At 53.4% G+C, this 19,758-nt stretch overlaps 1 protein-coding gene across 1 annotated transcript in view; it reads right to left on the reverse strand.

Moving 5' to 3' along the window:
• Positions 1 to 17,801, reverse strand: part of SH3PXD2B (SH3 and PX domains 2B) — a 77,414-nt gene extending 59,613 nt beyond the window's left edge. The window contains exon 1 of the mRNA XM_084763368.1: positions 17,639 to 17,801. Coding sequence (XP_084619494.1) covers positions 17,639 to 17,713 — 75 coding nt within the window. The 5' untranslated portion in view covers positions 17,714 to 17,801. The remainder of the gene's footprint in view (positions 1 to 17,638) is intronic.
• Between the last annotated feature and the right edge of the window lie 1,957 nt (positions 17,802 to 19,758).

The raw sequence follows: 19,758 nt of genomic DNA on the forward strand, positions 1-19,758 counted from the left end.
GGGTCACTGTGGGGTGAGACAAGGCAGGAGAAAACCCCCACATACTTGAGGTCAATTGCTAGGAGGCCACATTAGCTCCACCCCAGCCCACGGTCCCCCTCCGGAGTTCTCCAAGGCCCAAGCCACAGCTTTCCTTGTCCCCAAGTCAGCATTCAGGAATCACCAAACTTGGTGGCACCCCACAGCAAAAGACACTGGAGATGGCAGGCTGCCAATCTCTCTCCCTCCTTCCCTCTCTCTCTCTCTTCCTTTTTTTTTTTTTTCAATTAAGTGCATGGTTGGAATGGGGCCCAGACACCAGAGCCCGCAGTGCCCTACGCCAGTTAGCATGCTCCAGGTTTAGGGCTGGGTCCCGGCTGTCCGTTGTCCACTCAGCACCCCCGGCAAGACAGGGGCTGGTGGCTGAGGGCTGTGGTTACACCTGTATGCAGGTGCGTGGACCAGGAGGCAGCAGGAGGACAGGACTCTAAAGGGACAACTGGGCCCTTTGCCCAACATGCTACTCAACTTCATCTGGTCACAAGGCAGATACACACAGACCCGCTATGTGCCGACTGGGGACGTGGCCATGTAGACCAGAGAATGTCACATGATGGTGAGAGTGTAGGGACCTCGGCCATCTATGCCTCCTCCCCAGGAGCACATGTGACTTACTCTCCTGGGGACTCTTTCTCTGCCGTCTCTGGCTTAGTCACTAAGTCACCTCCCATTGGAGCCTTAGCAGACAGCCTGAGTTGGCCTCAATTCTCTGGGTTCCCTAGATGCCAGGGTCACCTCAGCAGGGCTCCCTCGAGCGCTCAGCTATGTGAATGGCTGTCACTCCCTCTCACAGGCACCTCCAGCAGCAGGGCCCAGTCTGTCTTACCACTGCTCTGTCAGACCCTGGGAACAGTGAGCTTTTAAAACATCCAATAGAAGAGAGATGAAAAGCCCAAATAGGGCTCCACGGTCAAAGACCACAGCAACTGTTCTCAAGCTCTGCGCCTGGACAGTCACAATGCTCCTGAAATGGCCGAACAGATAGCACAGCTGCCAAGGGCACTAGGAACAGGACTGCTTTGTGACAAGGAGAGTAGAGCCATGGGCTGAGCCTGGGGGAGAGCCTCGCTCTGACGGCTGCTCTGAGCAGTAGTGGATGAACAACCCTGAGACATGGAAACTGTACAGGAGGGTCGTTACACTGCTGTCAGAGAGGACTTGGGCATTTCTCAAGAGAGCTTGACTGTGCAGCGCTCTGCCCTGGCAGTGTCGTAAGAACTCACAGAGCAGCGGTTCTCAACCTTCCTAACGCTACGACCTTCTATCACAGTTCCCCATGTTGTGGTGACCCCCCCCATAATAAAATTACTTTTGTTACCTTATAACTGTAATTTTGTTACTGTTATGAATCATAATGGAAACATTTGCCTTTTCCGAGGTCTTAGGTGACCCCTAAGGGTCATTCAACCCTCAAAGGGGTCATGACCCACAGGTTGAGAACCACCGTCATAGATCACTGTCAGGTGTGGTGGTGCACGCTTTTAATCCCAGCACTCAGGAAGTAGAGGCAGGTGGATTGCTGTGAGTTTCAGGACAGCCTGGTCTAAGTAGCAAGTTTCAGGCTAGCCAAAGCTATGTATGTATGTTTGATGTATATATGTATTATGTATGTGTACACACACACACACACACACACACACACACACACACACACACACACACACATCTTGTTTCAAAAAGAAAAGGAACATTAGATCCAAAAAAGCCAGTGCCCAGACCAGGCAAATAACCCAAGGCTAGCGCTGTCCCTTCCGTTGGGCACACTGGGACCTCTATGTGGTGAAAGCCACGTTAGCAGAAGTTAGAGTACCCCAGAGCAGAGTACCCCAGAGCAGAGTACCCCAGAGCAGAGTACCCCAGAGCAGAGTACCCCAGAGCAGAGTACCCCAGAGCAGAGTACCCCAGAGCAGAGTATCCCAGAGCAGAGTACCCCAGAGCAGAGTACCCCAGAGCAGAGTACCCCAGAGCAGAGTATCCCAGAGCAGAGTATCCCAGAGCAGAGTACCCCAGAGCAGAGTACCCCAGAGCAGAGTACCCCAGAGCAGAGTACCCCAGAGCAGGGAAGCCAGCCCACAGATCTGGAGCTATTCTAGCTTGGGCGCACATCTTTTTACCTTAGGGGACCATTCAGGGCCAAGGGCTGGAGCTGTTACTGGCCTGGTGAGGCAAAGCACTCTGCTGAAGGCTGGAAACACCGCTGGCCTGGGCCCGTGGCTCCAGCTGAGCCGCCAACTCACACATGATTGCACACATCTGGCCCGAGCGGCACGGGAACTTTCCAGTGGCAAGCAGCGGTGCTGGCGCCAAAGGCCAGGCTCAAGACACCAACCTGCAGGCTGGCTTTCTAGGAACTACTCCAGGGCAGGCACTCAGGGCTTACTGAAATCTTGAAGACTGCCAGGTCTTAGAGGTGCCTGGGCAATGTGAGAGGGGTTGAAGACAGTTGGGGCTGCCCTGTGTTGACAGGGCTGCCCAGGGCAATGGATCTGATGACAGCACCCACTAAGTGTACCACACAACTACTTCCTTTACGATAGGCCACTGCCTTTGGACTCGGGGAGGGTCAATGGTTTACCCACAGTCACACAGCCATATGTGACAGACCCGGGACTGCTACTCAGGTTGTGTGCGGCAGACACCTAAAGGGCCTAGCGCAGTACCCAGCAAGCAGCAGCTTCTTAATGGAGAAGATCTTAGTAGAGTTCCTTCATGGGCCATGGGCCGTCTAGGCACTGTGCAGAACACACGAGGGCTAGTTTTGCTAGTGGCACCTGGGGACACTTTCTAGGTCAGAAACAACTACTCTAGGTTTTGAGGAGGCAATAGGGTCTTCTATATGGTAGCTACACTAAGGACCCCTCCTCCTAGGAAACCAACTCTGCGGGGTGGTATGTACAATCTACCCCGTTCTGTAGCAGACAAAAAGTGATGTTCTACAGGAGGGCTTCAATGCCACTTGTCCAACGTCACACGGGGACTGACTGGGGGAGGGGGTCATCAGAGACAATGGTCTGGATTCCTTCAAAAACCCGAAATGCTGAGTCATCTCACAGTGAGGGACCATCTCGCCCCGGCCAGGCAGGAGACTACCAAAAAAAAAAAAACAAGAGGTGACAAATGCTGGGCAAGCGGCAGACAGAGAAGGTTCTCGCATGGCTCGTTGGGTGTGTGTGTGTGTGTGTGTGTAAACCAGTATACGGTTGGTCGTGGAAGATAAGCATGGAAGTTCCTCCACTCCAGAAACAGAACCACCAGATGACCCGGAAGTCTGCTCCTCCAGAGGAGGTGGGAGCAGTATGCCAAGGAAGCAGCTGGCCCCTCAGGATCACTGCAGCGCTGTTCACGACAGCCAGACAGCGGATGAATGAACAGGTGAGAAAACGTGGCCCGTGCGCAATGGCACACGGCTACAAAAAAAAAAAAAAGCCATGACAGCCTTGATGGAGCTGGATGACACTAGGCTGTGTGAACGAAGTCAGGCACAGACAGTTCCGCCATGACTTGACTTGCACGGCGTCTCAGTCAGGGTCGCCACTGCTCTGAAGAAACACCACGACCAGAGCAACTTGAGGAGCAAAGGGTTTGTTTCAGCTTACACTTCCAGGCCCACCGCTGAGGGAAGTCAGGACAGGGAGTCAAACAGGGCAGGCAGCTGCAGGCAGGGGCTGATGCAGAGGCTGTGGAGGGGTGCTGCGTACTGGCTTGCTCCTCATGGTTTGCTCAGCCTGCTTTATTGTAGAAACCAGGACCACCAGCCCTGGGACGGCATCACCCACAATGGGCTGGCTCCTCCATCAATCACTAGTTAAGAAAATGCCTTGCAGGCTTATCTACAGGCTGATCTTAAGAAGGGCATTTTCTCAATTAAGGTTTCCTCTTCTCAGGGTGGGGGGATGGGTGGAGACAGGATGGTAGCTGGAGCTAGGGTAAGACTGGACAGGAGGGAGGGTGCCACAGGGCAAGCATGGTGGGTGTCAGGTGATTATGTACTTTGAAGAAGCTACAAGGAAGGATTTGGACCATTCCCACCCAGCAATGCTGGCTGTCTGAGGCGATGGACACAGTAGTACCCTGATCCGGTCACCATACACATGCATGTTCAGACGTCAGCATGTACCCCATGAACATGTGTGACCATTATGTGTCAATTAAAAGAAGAATACCGAAAACAAGACAAAACAAAATCCTGCCTCTTAGCATCTGGCCAGATGGTGTGGAGTGGCCGGGAAAGGTGAATGACATCGCCATGGAAAGCTGAGCGCAGTGCTGGCAAACAGGCACGGCCTGCAGGATTCATGTCATGAGCCGGCCATGGCCTGCCCATGTTTACTGTCCCTGGTCATTTTCAGAAGTGACCGCTCAGCGCAGGGCGAATTCAAGGCCAGCCGAGGTCGTGTAGTGAGCTACAGGCCAACCTGAACTATATAGAAAGACTGTCTCAAAAATGGCCGCTCAGCAAACATGGCAGGGCTTAAGACATCAGAATTCTGCACTCGCCAGGCCCCTGTACCATGTGGCTCCAAGCCCTGCCCTCTGGCTGCCCAGCTGTGTACCCTGGGTAAGTCCTACCCCAGCCTGCGTTCCACCTCTGAAACACAAGGTGGCGTCTAGCCAACTGCATGCCCAGTGCCTGCACACACACGGTATTTGGTGAAGCTGGTGATTGCCCCACTCCATTCCACCTATGAGAGTGACCTAGAGATTCATAGAACTGAGCCCAGAGGCCCCCATCCTGCCTGGCACCTCCCAAAACAAGAAGAGCAATGGGACCTGACAAGGATGTCACCAGGGGAGATGTAGGCTGGGGTGGCACATAGCCAGAGAAAGAAGCCGCTCATGGCCGAGCTGGCCACCCCCTCCACCATATGGCATCGCCCAGGCCCAGACTGCTATCCACCAGTGGTCGTTCAGACAAAGGCCTTCCTAAAACAGACCTGTGGTTTGTACCCTAAAGGTCCCCAACTTGCCACCATGGGACCTTGAAGAGGTGAAGCCTAGCTCCAGATGACAGGGTCTCTAAGAGGTTAAGTTGTTCTGCCAGGAGTCCATTAATTCTTAAGAACAAATAGTTATAAAGAGTAATTCTTGTTCTCTGGTGTCCTGTCCCGCACCCATGATAGCTTCTGACATCTACTGGGACAGTAGAGGCCCTCGGCACTGCTACCACATTACCTGTACTTTTGCTATTTCCACAGCTCTGCGCTAAAGAAACTTTCCTCTTTTTAAGTTATTCAGCCTCAGGCATTTTGTCACAGAAATAGAAAACTGACTAATACATACAGCAATTAAGCTAATTCCTCTCTTCTGTAGGGTCCCTGCATGCCTCCCTTTAAAGAAAAAACAGCAAATACCATGGGTTTGTGTTTAGTGAGTAAGACTTTAGTGTTGGTCAGATCCTGTGCTGGATGAAGTGGTGCACACAGAGGCGTCCTCCTCAGGCATACCAGGAAGCCTCTTTTCCTGTATCACGTATTTGTAGCTCTCAGGGGTCAGGGTCTGTGAGTACAACTGGTCACCCATGTCCAGCCTTGCGCACTTCTAACCTGGTGGACACAGATGCTCTCCTCCCAGTTAGGGCTCTGTGTGGACTCCTATGCCTTCCCACACTGTTCTCTCCTCTTTGGGGAAAACTGGATAGTACATAAAAACAGGCAATATCATGTGAGTGCTGACCGTATGCCAGAGGCTCCGCAGGGAGGTGCACAGGCTGACGTTTCTATTTTGCAACGAGGGGTACGTGGGGAGGGTGAGGAACCCGCTCTGTCTGGAAGGCAATAAGCAGGCCTAGGAACTGCAGAGTCTGAGGCCTTAAAACCATCCACATTCCCACCCACTGAGACAACACTCTTGGCGCGCTCCCCAGACCCTGTCCCGGCACAGAAAGGCTTTGCTAATGAAGCTCACACACGGCGTATGTGGCCATCCCTCACCATCCTCAAGGCGTGGCTCTGGGCCCTCTCCAGATCCTCCCATCCACTTCAGAGCACCAAACACAACACGCACACTATGGAAACGGTTGCCATTTACGTTCAATGCAGATGTGACCGTCACCCGTACATTACATTCCGGCAACGTGCCCTCCCTCTCCAATATTTTCTTTCTTTCTTTTTTCTCCCCTCAATACGGCCACACACACGGTTGGTTCCAGATTGTGGACAGAATTGTGGGCACAGAGGCCAACTGGACGGTTCATGTTTTTAATTTGCATTGGGTTGAGCATTTCACTAAAGATGCATTGAACAAACCGCTTTTTAAGAGCTCAAGTTCACAGCAACGCTGTCTATGTTGTGGTAGTTACTTAGCTAGTTTGAACAGTTTTAATGCGGATGAGCTGAACTTGCCAGTCCTTACAGAAGCTGAATGATCTGAACGTCCGTGAACTGGACCCTTGGTCCATCCAGAACATGGACTCGTGTGTAGTCATTCGAGATCGGCTGTGTACTTGGGGCTGCTGGCTTAAAAAAACCCCAGGCCTTTAATCCCAGCGCTCGGGAAGCAGACAGCCAGGCTGCATGGTGAGAACCTGTCTAAAAAGGAACAAAGAAAAGAGAAGCATGTCGCTGGTCAGAAAGCTGGAACGTGCTGGTGAAGGCACAAAAGGGAACCGGCTGCAGGCGGCACTCTGGTCACCACACAGGCCTCGGCCCTCACACAGTGTGCTCAACAAACTGTTGATCCTTAGAAAGAAAATAGGGAAGCACTTCTTCAGCCCTTCTATAGGGCAGGAAGTGAACTAAACCCTTTCCGTGACTGAGCCACCTCAGACAGCATCCTCCCGTCACTTCCCAGAAGAGAGAACAAGCACAGAGAAGGTAAGTCACCAGCTCCAGGTCACAGAGCCAGGTCAAGCCTCTGAGGATTGGGGAGCTTATTTGGTAAAGCCATGGAATTTACAACTCCATCTTTAAATGATTAAAAAAAAATCAATAAAATGCATAGGATTCCAAATGAAACCGAGTCAAGTGCTATCTAGTAAAAATAAAAAGCAAAACTGTGAATAGAGGGGGTTGGAGAGATGGCTCAGTGGTTAAGGGCACTGACTGCTCTTCTAGAGGTCCTGAGTTCAATTCCCAGCAACCACATGGTGGCTCACAACCATCTATAATGTGATCTGATGCCCTCTCCTGCAGAAAGAGCACTCATATACAATAAATAAATTAATTAAAAAATACATTAAAAAACTGTGAATAGACATATGTTTATTAAAGGTTCTAAAAATCCTATCCATAGGTCATGTGATAGCATGACTTTAAGCAATGATGAGGACCAAGGAACTATTAAAAATATGATGGAAACTTTAGTGAATTAATCTGGAAATACAGCCACATCGTGACAGGCTGGAAGGCACTCTCAAGAGAGCTGTGAACACTGAGACCTGGCCCTTGAAGTCCAAAGCCCATGCTGAGGACCCTCTACTAGATGCATTTCCTCCCTCACAGTGACTGGGGTGGCCAGGCCTCTGACCCCAAGCCTGTCCCCTCCCTCCCCCCCCCCCCCCCCACCGCATCACAGATACACTTCCGCAGAGGTGACCTCTTTTAGGACAGCTCATCACTGCCTCTCTCTGGCCCTGAGCCACCACTGGCCCAGGGGCAGACATTAAGCCACATCTGTGTAGCTGACTGGAAGCCAAGGGTGGCCCAAAGCCATAGCTGCTGATTCACACCTTGGCGTGAGGGGAGGAAACAGTGACGCCACCTCTGGGTTCTGGCTTGTGGGCCAGCACCGTGGGCGGAGGTCCATGAAACTCTGCCTAACTAGGCAGAACTGAGCACACCAACTTTGTGTGCTTTAAGGCAGTCCCCCCTCCAGTGAGGGGTGGAAAGCTGTTGGTACCCATAGTTTCAGCCAAGAGTGATCCTGGGAAAACAGCCTCACCTTTCTAACGGCCTCACTTTCCACTTGTGTGAAGCAGCTAGGACAGTAGCCATGTGTCACACATGTATTGGTGTCCCCTTCCCAGTCCATGATTCCTCTTTTCAACCCCAGTGCCCTTTGACCTTTGCCGCTTACTACTTGAAATAAAAGTCGGGTTGTCACTCAGGAGTATCGCACCTCCACTTGGCAGATGGTCAGGTGATCTGGCCAGTTGGATGCTTCTGGAGATACTAGTGTCTCTTCCTATTTCATCAGAGATGGGAAAGAAGCAAAGCGGTTCACCTGGCTTTATAGATTTCTCTCTGGTTCAGGTTACTTAGCGCCCCCACCCCCACCCCCATTTCTAGCAACCCAAGAATCTAGTGGGTCAACTTTCTATTCCTGAACACTGCTGCACAGATTCAGTGGCATCAGGCATGAGACCACGCAGGTCATATGAAAACCACTCAGGTCAATGACAGCTAGTGTCTGATATTATAATAACTGGCGATAAAAATATTGTTAAATTCTGGAAGTAAGACAGACACGGTTATTAGCACACTGCTCAAATGTCAGAATCTCAGCGGTCAGAATCCCAGAGCCAGCCTTGGTTCCACTGTCCACACGGGCTCTGCCCTCTTCCTGCTCCTAGGATGCAAGCAAGAGATCCAAAGACCATCTTCCCTCCACAGATCAGCTTCTCTCCAAGGACCAGCTTCTCTCTGGGGATCAGCTTCTCTCCGAGGAGCAGCTTCTCTCTCTACTCAGTGGCTTTCATTGTGCATACAATCTGTGCAAAGCCCATATGTATGATCCCAGATGCCCAGGTCTCTTAGTTTCCTCCTGTCCATGGCTTCTATCTCCACTCCTCCCCTCTCTTCTGCTTGCCCAGTCTCTGCCCCTCTTCTCTGCCTAACCTTTCTTACCTTTGCCCACGGGGCATCACCTGTGCCATGCTCGGTGATCAGCCTGAGGCTACCTCCTCAGTGCCTGCCTTTTTGGAATCTAGGGCCAGGTTCTAGAAGCAGCCCCAGGCCTGCCCTCTTTCCTGGATATTGTCCCTGAGTTTTGGAGCACCTGGCCCCCTGGGTGTCTTATCCATGAATTCTCAAGACCCACTGGACTTCCCAGTAGGAAGGTTCTGGAGTGGTGTGTTTTCAGAGAGGTATTTCTGGCAACGCTGTATGAAGCACGGTGCGCAGTAAAATGTAATTTCAGCTAAGTGATGAATCACTGTTGAGTATCAGTTCAGCCCAGATACTGCGCATTTATCTGGAATTCACATTGTACTGGGTGTACTGTGCTTTCATTTGCTTGGTCAGGATGGGCCAGGACAGGGTTGCAGACGCTGGTCTCCCTCCAGCCCCTTCTCCCTGTAGCACGCAAAGAAGGCTTGGGCCAGCAAACAAGAGGTAGGAGCCCCGAAGCCTAAGTCTGGTGCAGAGGGGCCACAGCTTCTAGTGAAACTCAGTTTGCGGGATCCGGGAGGGACAGAGTCCTGGGGTGGGGGCAGCGACACCACCCCCCCCATCCACACACAGTACCACTGCTGAGTCGTTGAGCCACCTGTTCCCACGTTCAGCCAGCAGAGAAAGTATGCCAGCTTGGTGCAAAGTCTGGTCAACTTTACCACTCTTGGCTCCAGGAAAGGGACCATGAGGCCTGGGCTTGGGGACACTGCTCCAAGGACAGACACCCTCAGCATCTTGTGTTCCCAGGCATTAGGTACAAAAGCTTTTGAATCTTGCCAAAGCCACCGACATCTTATGGGCAGCAGTGAGCAAAGGACAGCAGCAGACCAGAGCGCCATTCCAGATGTCACCTGCAACCATCCAAACAAGCCACATTTCCCCTCAGCTGCCTCATGCCAACACCCACTGGTACACAGGCTACTCAGGAACTGTCATCTTCCCTTTCTGCAACTGTGGGACACAAAGGAAAGGAGGCAACTCAGTCATGAGAAGGAAGACCATCCCTCAGTTTTCCTCCAAGGAAGAAGGATGCTATTCTGACTAGTTTTATGTTAACTGAGCTTGACACAAGCTGAAGACATCTGAGGGGAGGGACCCTCAATTGCGAAACTGCCTCCCTAGTTCCCCTGGCATTTTCTTAATTTGTGATTGATGGGGGAGGGCCCTGCCCATTGTGGGTGGGGCCACCCCTGGCTGGTGGCCCTGGGTTCTATAAGAAAGCAGGCTGAGCAAGCCACGAGAAGCAAGCCAGTAAGCAGCACCCCTCCATGGCCTCTGCATCAGCCTCTGCCTCCAGGTTCCTGCCCTGTTTGGGTTCCTGCCTTGGCTTCCCTCAGTGGACTGTGACTCAGGATATGTAAGCCAAATAAACCATTTCTTCCCCAGGTTGCTTTGGTCATGGTGTTTTACCGCAGCAATAATAACCACAACTAACGCAGATGGGTACATTTGCAAGCAGAGTCCAAGCATCATGAATGAATGGTGCTCATTAGGGGAGTCCCCAGTCAGGCCTTTCTGTAAATACAGTAACTGTGCCACTTCCTCAGAGTAGGCACTGGGGGCGAGGAGCCCTCGGATATATAAAACGCCCCAGGAGCAGGGGTCAGGGTACACCTCTAGCTGAAGGACTTTTCCAGAACCCTGTGACCTCAGGGAACACACCAGAGGGTCTGCAGGTCTCTGGGATGCATGGGTTCGTGTCTCTCCTTAGCTGCAGGCACCATGAAAGGCCTGGGCAAGGTACCCAGGAAAGCTCGGCGCTGACCGCCCTGTGGGAGTTCACACTCACAGCTTTTGCTTTCTCAGCTCATGGCTGGGAAAGCCACAGGCAAGGCCTTCTTGTGTGGCAGGAACGGAAAAGAGCATCTGTGGTCAGCAGAGGCCCATCCGAGGAGGCCTTGCTCTCTGGGATAGGGAGGAATCCAGGGGGACTTCACAGGCCCACAGCAGGATATGCGACCTGCTGGAGCCACCACAGCTTGGCACAGCCTCTTTTTTTTTTTTAAACGAGCAGTCATTGGTTTTTATTTTCACTAGAAACAGGGCTATGTGTACACTGCAGAACATTTGGAAAACAGAAAAAAAGCACAGACAAGCAAAAAAAAAAAGTGCAACATATTTTATCAGCTCTATTTCTGGGTCTCTATGACTGGCCATTTCTACCCTTCGCTGGCAATCTGCTGAGAAGGGGCCTGAGCATGCGCCCATAGCCAGCTTGACTGTGATGCCCTGGCAGAAGCCGGGCACGTCTGTACCACCCTCGTGGAATTCTGCATGTGTAGGTCACCTGGATCCTGTTTTCTACTGATGGGCATTTAAGCAGCTGCCAGCCTACAACTATGGTAAATGGCAGCACACGTGGATGTTTCTAGTAAGACTTGCTGTTGTCAGGCTTGGACCAGGGCCTGGGTCTTCCATAATCCTCACACTAGCCTCCTCAAACTGGAGCTTCTAACAGCCATATTTTATAGACGGAGCACTGGGCACAGAGAGGGTGACTGATGTGACTGTGGTCACAGTCCGTAAGTGGCAGAGCAGGAATCTGGACCCACCTGTCTGGCTGGAGGTTCTCCACTCACGGAAGGGCACAGAGTCAAAGTCTGCACCCATCTGGTGTCGAAATCGTTTGGAGCTGTGCTAGCGCAGCCCCCTTCCACCTGCAGGACCCACCCAGGTTGTAAGGAGTAGCTGAGATGCCTCCCTTGGAGCAGGCCTGCCTGCGAGGGGAGGGCTGTGTGCCTGCACCTGCAGGGTGAGGGGACTGAACTGAACACAGCTGTTAAGGTCCCCCGGAAGAGCACTCTAAAGCCCTCTTGCTTGTCACCTGACCTGCACCCCTCCCCACCACCTATTTTCAGCCTCGAGAAAGCAACAAACACCAGCGCCCCCTCACCCTGAAACTGGGTTTCTCTGTGTAGCCCTGCCTGTCCTGGGACTCACTCTGTAGACCAGGCTGGCCTTGAACTCAGAGATCTGTGTGCCTCTGTTTCTTGAGTGCTGAAATTAAAGGTGTGCGCCACCACACCCAGTGCGACAGACACTTAAAAAAAAACAAGTCTCCTTTTAAAAGTACTGTAAGGGCACACTCCTGCTGTGTGACAGACACGGTACAGAGCCATCTGTAGAGGAGACTGGGCTGGCTCCTCATGCTGCAGCATAGTCACTCAGCCTCGGCAGGAGCCACAGGACAGGGTAGAGGAGGGAAGGCACAGCCGTGTGCTGTTGTTCTTCATGGCTACCGCTAGTGACTGTCATCAGGCCCTGAGGGTCAGGACTTAACCCGATGTCATTCAGCCACCATGGGAAGTGCCACTGTCAAGCAGCCTCCTGGCTCAGCAGTGAAGAGATTCAAAGCCAGGCTTGGCCTCCACAAAGGAAAGTTGTAAGTCAGCAGGGAATGTGCTAGTCGCTGGCAGCTTTCTCCAGCAGCATTCTAGCACCCTCAGATTCTCACAGGATCTTTTCAGGAGGAGCCACCTTGCTCACAAAGCTGGAAGCCCACATGGGGCGGGGTGGCCCACCGCCACGTGCAGAGCTTGCATCTAGGCGGGCTTGTCTTTAACTTTCATACTGGCTTCCCTGCTCTGAGGGGTTTCCATAAAAGGGGTGCCAGGGGTGGCAGAGGAGGGAAGTGGCTGTGGTTGTACACAGGTCCCCAGTCCACGTAGCTTGGTATCTAGAAGCCACCACACAACACAGAGGACAGTTTTAGCTTCACAGGCTATGGGTACCACGCACACTTTCTGACTCAGCGGACACCGTCTCTCCCAGCACCTGATCAGTGGAGGAGGGAGGCCCTGCCAATCTCTCACCCTGAGGACACTCCGCTCAGAGCTTCTTGCTGATGACTTGAATGCCAGCCAACTGAATGAACAGAGAGCGAGAGCAGAGAAGGGCCTAGAACAACACTTGGCATCTCAGAAAAGGTGGCATCAGTGAGCCACCTGAGGCCATGCAGCTTTGTGGTGGGATCTACAAGGCTGCCTGTATCGCCCGGACAAACACGACGTCTATCTCAGTTCCTGTGTAGTCTCTCTCCCTGCTGCGTGACCTCACTCACGTACTTGGGATTCTCCGAGCCTACGGTCTCCTCAGGGGGAAACTGAGAACACACCGATCTAACCACTCAAGGATTAGTATTCCAGATGTAGGAAGCGTTCACATCAAGAGAAGATAAAAGGCAAAACACAGCGAGCCGGCAGCAGAGGATAAACAGGCGAACCAGAGGAGGACTCTCAGCTGGCCAATGAAGGTACGAAAGGCCACTCGACCCATCGGCAAGCAGGGAAGGGCTAACAAGCACCGTCATGGGACACTAGCGTGTGGCAAGCAGCCTGACAGCAACTACAACGTCTGACAACAGAGAGGACTCAATGAGGCCCAGAGCAGAGAGAACCCAGGGACACGGCTCCCGGGGCGACATGCAGAGCTGAACACGCACCACGAGACACATCATAGTTTCTGTTCTGGGACTGTACACAGAACAGCCCCAACCAGGCTAACCTTGGGAAGAACAGCCCCGAGTCCCCCAGTAGGAGAGGACCGTTAGCATGGAGGGAAACAGCTATAAATGGGGTACTATGCAGCAGTTAAAAATGAACCGGGGCTTTGGTATTAACAGATCTCAACGGGGCAAGATTTTTATGATTTCAAAACATTGAGGACAAGACAGAGAAGGGGTTAGCAGGTAAAAGGAGGGGGATATTGATGGCAAATGGGGTGACAGAAATGATACAAAACTGGACTGGGGTAATGGCTCTTTAGCCCGATAGAGTTACTACAAGTACCAGTGCCCTCTTTGGTTACAATAGGTCACTGTGGTGGTATGTCAGTGATACTTAAACAAGAAGGCAGCTAAATAAAAAATAATTATCCCTATGAACCCGTTTTTTTAAAATTTTACGTGTGTAGACATTTCATTCTGAATGTATGTGCACCACATGTGCTCCTGGTGCCTGTGGCGGCCAGAAGAGGGTATCAAAGCTCCTGGAACTGGTGTTATATAAGGTTGTAGAGTGCTCTTTGGGCACTAGGAATCAAATCCAGGTCCTCTACAAGAGCCGCAAGTGCTCCTAACCGCCAAGCCATCTTTCCAGCCTGTGAATCTGCATGTTAAAAGTGAGTGGGGTCCGGGCATGGTGGTCTTTAATCCCAGGACTCAGAAGGCAAAGGCCGACAGATCTCTGTGAGTTCAAGGCCAGCCTGGGCTATAAAGTGAGATCCTGTCTCCAAAAACAAAACAAGGGCGTGGGAATGATAAAACAAAACAAAACAAAACAAAACAAAAAGAAAAATAAATGGAGGGTGTGTGTTGGGGACAGATATGATTAGGAGGGTGCACAGGGGACTCTGCACCTGTGACTTATTTCTAACACAAAGACAGAAAAGATCTGAAACGCACACAGGGCAGAGCCTGGCAGAGGCCGAACAAAGTCTCTGGACGGGGCAGGCTTTGTTCTTTCTGTGCCCCTGCATCACTGGTGTCACATGAGGGGAGCCTTACCACTCTTAAAGAGTTATTATGACAATGATACCCACACCCAGGGCTCCATGCAGGGTAGTTAGTATTGCTGTGGTTGGAGGCCCTCCTGCGCCCTTGACCCTGACAGCTGTCTCTCTCATCAGGCCCTGCGCAGGGGATTCTCCTGTATCGGCACAGGGGAGGGGATCCCAACGAGACCCTCAGAGCTTACAGGTTGCTAAGAAGACACTCCAGTTAGGGAGGATCACTCTGAGAAGCTCCCTTCACATTCATCCTGAAGGCCAGACTCTGAGTGGCACAGGCACATCAGGGGCTGCTCGGTGACAACACCATCCTTGTCCACGGGAGAAGGTGGTCTTTGTGAAGAGACTGCTAACCAGACATGGAGGTGGAGCAGGGGACCCGGCCCTGAGCCCCAGGCACTGTTGTCTAATTGCAGCCTCAGAACCTGTGACCCGGTGCCTTCCAGGCTCGGAATCAGGAGGACACAGCAGCCAGGACACTCCAAACTGATGTACACACTGCACTGTGGTGCCCCAACAGGAGTGGCACTGTCCTCCTGTTAAGGTCTGCATATGGTCTATCTACACACACATGGTCTGTCCGCACGCAAGGGTTTCTTGTTGGAAGCTTGGTTCCCCAGTGAGATGCTGAGACCTAAGAGGCGGAGCCTAGGGAGAGGTGGTTAGGTCATTGGCTATACAGCCTTAAAAAAAGTTTAAAGTAGCTCTCCAGAGACCACAATTCCCAAGGGCTCGTTGTTACAGAAGAACAAATGGGCCCCTCCCCCACCTTTCTGGCTTCTAGTCCCATCACACAATCTCTCCTTCTAAAATGCTCCCACCACGATGTCACCTACCACCCTGTGGTGTGGCCAAGAAGGTCCTTAACAGAGGCCAAACTGATGGGACAGACCAATCGTGGACCTCCAGCTTCCCAGTCAGCTACTTCAACCTCTTTATTTTACAAAGTAATCCAGCCTCAGAATCTTGGCTATCCAATGAAAAACAGACCAAGATGGTCCCCAAGGGGACATGCAACACTCCTCAATGCCTGGCCGGCCACAGTTTTTGGTTGTTACAACCAAGAGAGGGAAGCTGCTGTGTGGACGGCAGAAGCAAGGTTACTTCAGCCAGGCTGCCAACACCTGTCTCCAGACCCACTCCTTTCAGTGCTTGGGGACAGGTCTGCTGCTGCTGGCTTTGGGTCCCTCCCTGCCACCATAGCACCAACTTATCTGCTCCCCTGGATGGCTCAGGCTGCATTCATCCCCTCCTCCTCATCTGGGGAATCAAGGCTGGATGGCAGGGGGAAGGCCCCTTGTCACCGCAGTGACTAATCACACACACAGAGAGGAACAAGTTCTCAGAACAAGCTCCCACATGACTCCAGCACGTTTCCAATCAGAGACATAGACACCACGGGTCTACAGTTAGGAAACCCCCACGTCAGTCACACCACTGCTGCCCCCCCAGGAGGGGGCACCATCACCCCGTCTTACGTATGAGGACACAGTGACTTGAAGAAGTTCCAGTTAGCAACCTGGGAGCCCAAGTGCTGAGCCCCAAGCTAGGGTGCCACATAGACCTGGCTCAGTGGGCCCCCAGCAACTGGCTGAAAGCTCAGGGGTACCCCCTCAAAGCGGCAAACACCCTGGCAGGGAGAGATGGGCCTGACCAGACTCCCAGGCTTTGAGGGGACTTTGTCCAGGGCCTCTGTGGGTGTGCGGGCTGTGAGAAGAGGTGTGGTCCGACAGAACAGGCCTTGGCTTACATGCCTGCTCCTCCTCTCGCTGTCAGTCTCCTCATCTGTGAAATGGGTTCCAGAAAACCACCACTAAATGTGTGTGACGGCACAAGAGAGAGTGGATGATGATGCCCGGTCCTTGGTGGCTACGTCTATTCTGGTGTGCTTGGCTCACAGACCTGGTGGAAGGCGGCAGGGAGAATTCCAGACTTCCTCCAGTTGGTGCGTTGCTGAAAACTGTCCCACACCCAAGAGGCAACTCAACAGGCTCCGACAAGAAACCAAGATTTGGCAGCATTTGAAACAGTTAAGGGATGGGGGGATGGGGGGATGGGGGTGGGAGGGATGGGGGGTGGGGGTGTGGGGAAACCAAGACAATTTAGCTGAGCTCTGAAGCAAGGAAAACTTAGCTCTATTTAAAGATACCACAGGTCCAGGAAGCAGCCCCCGCTGGCTGGCCCAGGGCTGAGTAACTGAATGCTAAGCCAATAACAATACATGGGAACACAGAACACCCTTTCTTGTGGAGCGCAGTGGACTCCCAGCCATCTCCTTCCAGAATTTTATGGGCGACTCAGGGAAGGCACGAGTATCTGTCTGCTTTGTAAGAATGACTGTCTTAAACGAATCCATCCAAAAGGGGCTTTCAGGGAGGCCCTGGACAGCCTCTCTCCAGCCAACGCCCTTTTCTAGCCATTGTTCCTCTCTTCTTTGTTAGGACTTTTTTTTTTTCCCTCCCTCTTGCTTTTTTTTTTTTCCCCTTCCTGGTTAACTTCTCCAGGGTTGCCACAGCCAGCTGCTTCCAGCCAGGGACACCTTCCTCCATCTCCCCAGGGCTCCTCTGGATCCATCTGTCCTACTACCCAGAACCTCTGGGGTGGAACCAGGGCCACCTCAATCCCAGAAAAGGTCCCCAAGCATCCCTGGAGGCAACTTCCCACCTGCGGGTCACCGTGGGCCCCAGGCCCACCTTCCACGTTCGAGCACCCTCAAACCTCAGCCTTCCCATCTGCAAAATGACGCTAGGGACCCATTTCCCCCACACGTTGGCAGCTGCCCCCCGCCAAAAAAAAATCTCATTTCACAGAGGGGGTTACTCCTGGGGAAACTTTCCCACGTTGTTAAACGGAAGTTACGGGAAAGGGGCGCTCAACTGACCCATGCCCAGAAAGAGGAGGGGCTTGGTTGGCTGGTCCCACGAGGCTGGGTACCTCTGGGCAGTAGGGTGGCCTGAGGCCCCCCCCCCGCCCCCGCCTCCGTGGGTCTCTCTCCTGGTTCCTGTCTTCGTCTCCAGCAGCTGCTGGGGCAAGACTTTTCCAAGGGTGGGCAGGGCAGGAGCTCGCGAGGAGACGGCGGGGAGGGCGCGGGGAGCAGGGGCGAGCGGGGAGATGGTGGGGAGGGCGTGGGGAGCAAGGGAGCTTGGGGAGACAGACGGCAGGGAGGGCGCGGGGACCCGGGGCGCGTAACGAGCCGGCGGTGAGGGCGCGGGGCACAAGTTCTGCGCGGGGCTGGGGGTCGCCGCGTGGCGCGGGCGCCGACTCACATAATGCTTGTTGGGCACGCGCCGCTTCTGCACGTCCAGCACCTTCACCTCCACGATGCTGCGCCTCGGCGGCATGGCCGTTCTCCGTGCCCAGTGCCGTGAGGGCCGGGCAAGGCCAACGCGATCGGTGCTGCCGAGCACTAGCTGCCGCCGCCACCGCCCTCCGCGCCCCGCCCCTGCCCGCCCCCGCACCGCCCGCCCACCCCGCTTAAAGGGCCCGCCCGGCCGGGCTGGCCACGTCCGCCCGCGGGCCTTTGTCCCCCGCGCCCGGCGGGACGGCGCGCTCCGCCTTCCCCAGTCCCCCACCCCCGGGCGTTCTGGCCTGGTGACTCTAAGTCCACTCAACCAAGTAGCCCGCTCGAGCTCTCCATCCCAGAAATGGGTTCAGGGTGGTTGCCCACTCGCTGGGCATCCGCGAACCCTGGGCGAGCCAGTCGCTATTAACCCGATCGCTTGCCCCCAACCCTGGGGGCTCAAGGGAGAAGCGTCGGTTACTAGTTCTCCTAGGTTGACTGTCTGTGACAGGGAGAGAAAAACTGCAAAAATGTCCTTGCAGCCCTGCAAAGGGCGGCGAAGGTGAGCGAGACCAGGAGTGCTGGGTAGATAGCCCCTGACCCCATGGTGGACGAGTCCACACACCTGGCTCTGTACTCTTGTCCCTTTCGCAGACGTCTGTTTACAGTCTTAAACACTTGGGATTACGAGGGGGCCGGGGCGGGGGCGGGGGTGGGGGCGGAGATGACCAATCGCCTTTTACTGAGGCCAGTCTCCAGAATCATGGAGCAGGTGGGTTGAACCTATGGTTACCCCACACTAAGCAAATCAAAGCTACAAGTGGCTTCATGTCTTTTCATCTAGCGCCTCCTAGCATTAGCTGGGCACTCAGTAATTGACAGATGCTGAATGAATGAATGAATGAATGAATGAATGAACAAACGACGAACGACCAGACACGCATAACAGCATGGATAGAAAGTTCAGGCTGTAGGTCACAGCCACTAAGTAGGCGCTCCCCTCCAGCCACCTCCCCAATGATAGTCCAATTATCAGCCAAGGAAAATTTTAGGGGAGGGGTCTCTTCAGTGGAGGCAGGCCTTACAGGGCGCTTCATTTTGATTCCCTCTGGAACCCCTTCCATCCCATCGCCCTTTTGGCTCTCTTGCTCGCCTTTTCACGGCTCCGGCCTTGAAGGCCGTTCTGAATGGGCTGCCATAGCCGGAAGTCCTGTGCTTGGGTTCCCTTGGCTGCAGCGAGGCCCTAGCAGGAGGGGAAAGTCTGAGTAACCCTCCTGTCCCCCAACTCCATTCCTTCAGAATTGTCTTTACCAAAGGCCACGGTTTTGCACTGGGGCGGGAGGTGGGGGTGGTGGTGAATGCAGCCCCAGGTGCAGGGCCCTCTTTTTGGCCCCCTTGATGCTCCCCATCCCTTGCTAACCGGACTCTTCATTAAAGCTGTCCTCACTGACCCGCTTGGAGAGTGCCATCCTTTTGGGACCAGGGTCCTGCCTAGCCCAGTAGTTTCCCCAGACACCTTCTTCTCCAGCAGAGCTGCCACCCAAGGCCCCCTCTGGCCACACTGGAAATATGCAGTGTGGTGTCCTCCTCCTCCTCCTCCTGGCTTCTCCCACCCTCTGCAGAAGGCAAGCCTTCCCAACAAGGCAGAATCGCAGACTAGAATCTGGACGGGATCAGCCAGTCGTTCCCCCCCCCCCCCACACACACACTTCTTAGGTTCCTAGCACTTCTGGAGTGTCTAACTCTCTGATTGGGGGTGGCTGGCCTGGGGAGATTGTGCTGTCCCCACCACCATCACCACCTGTCTGTAGCAACAGTTATGCTGCTATCTCCCACACTCCCTCATCCTGCCTGCTGATTTCCGTCTCTATGAGTCTGATCACTCTGGGTCACTCAAGAAAGTTCAGCCTTGAATCTTTTCTCCTCGGGTGGGCGGCTGGCTTACTTCACTGTGTCTACAGGCTCATCCTCATCCGTGTTGCCTGCTTCAGAATTCCCCTCTGTTTTTTTTTTTTAAATATTTTATTTAGTTTATGTGTGCTGGTGTGAGCGTGTCAGATCTTGGAGTCAAAGACAGTTGTGAGCTGCCATGCGGGTGCTGGGAAT

Source organism: Acomys minous, assembly GCF_964271855.1.
Source record: "Acomys minous genome assembly, chromosome: 16".
Classification (NCBI taxonomy): domain Eukaryota; kingdom Metazoa; phylum Chordata; class Mammalia; order Rodentia; family Muridae; genus Acomys; species Acomys minous.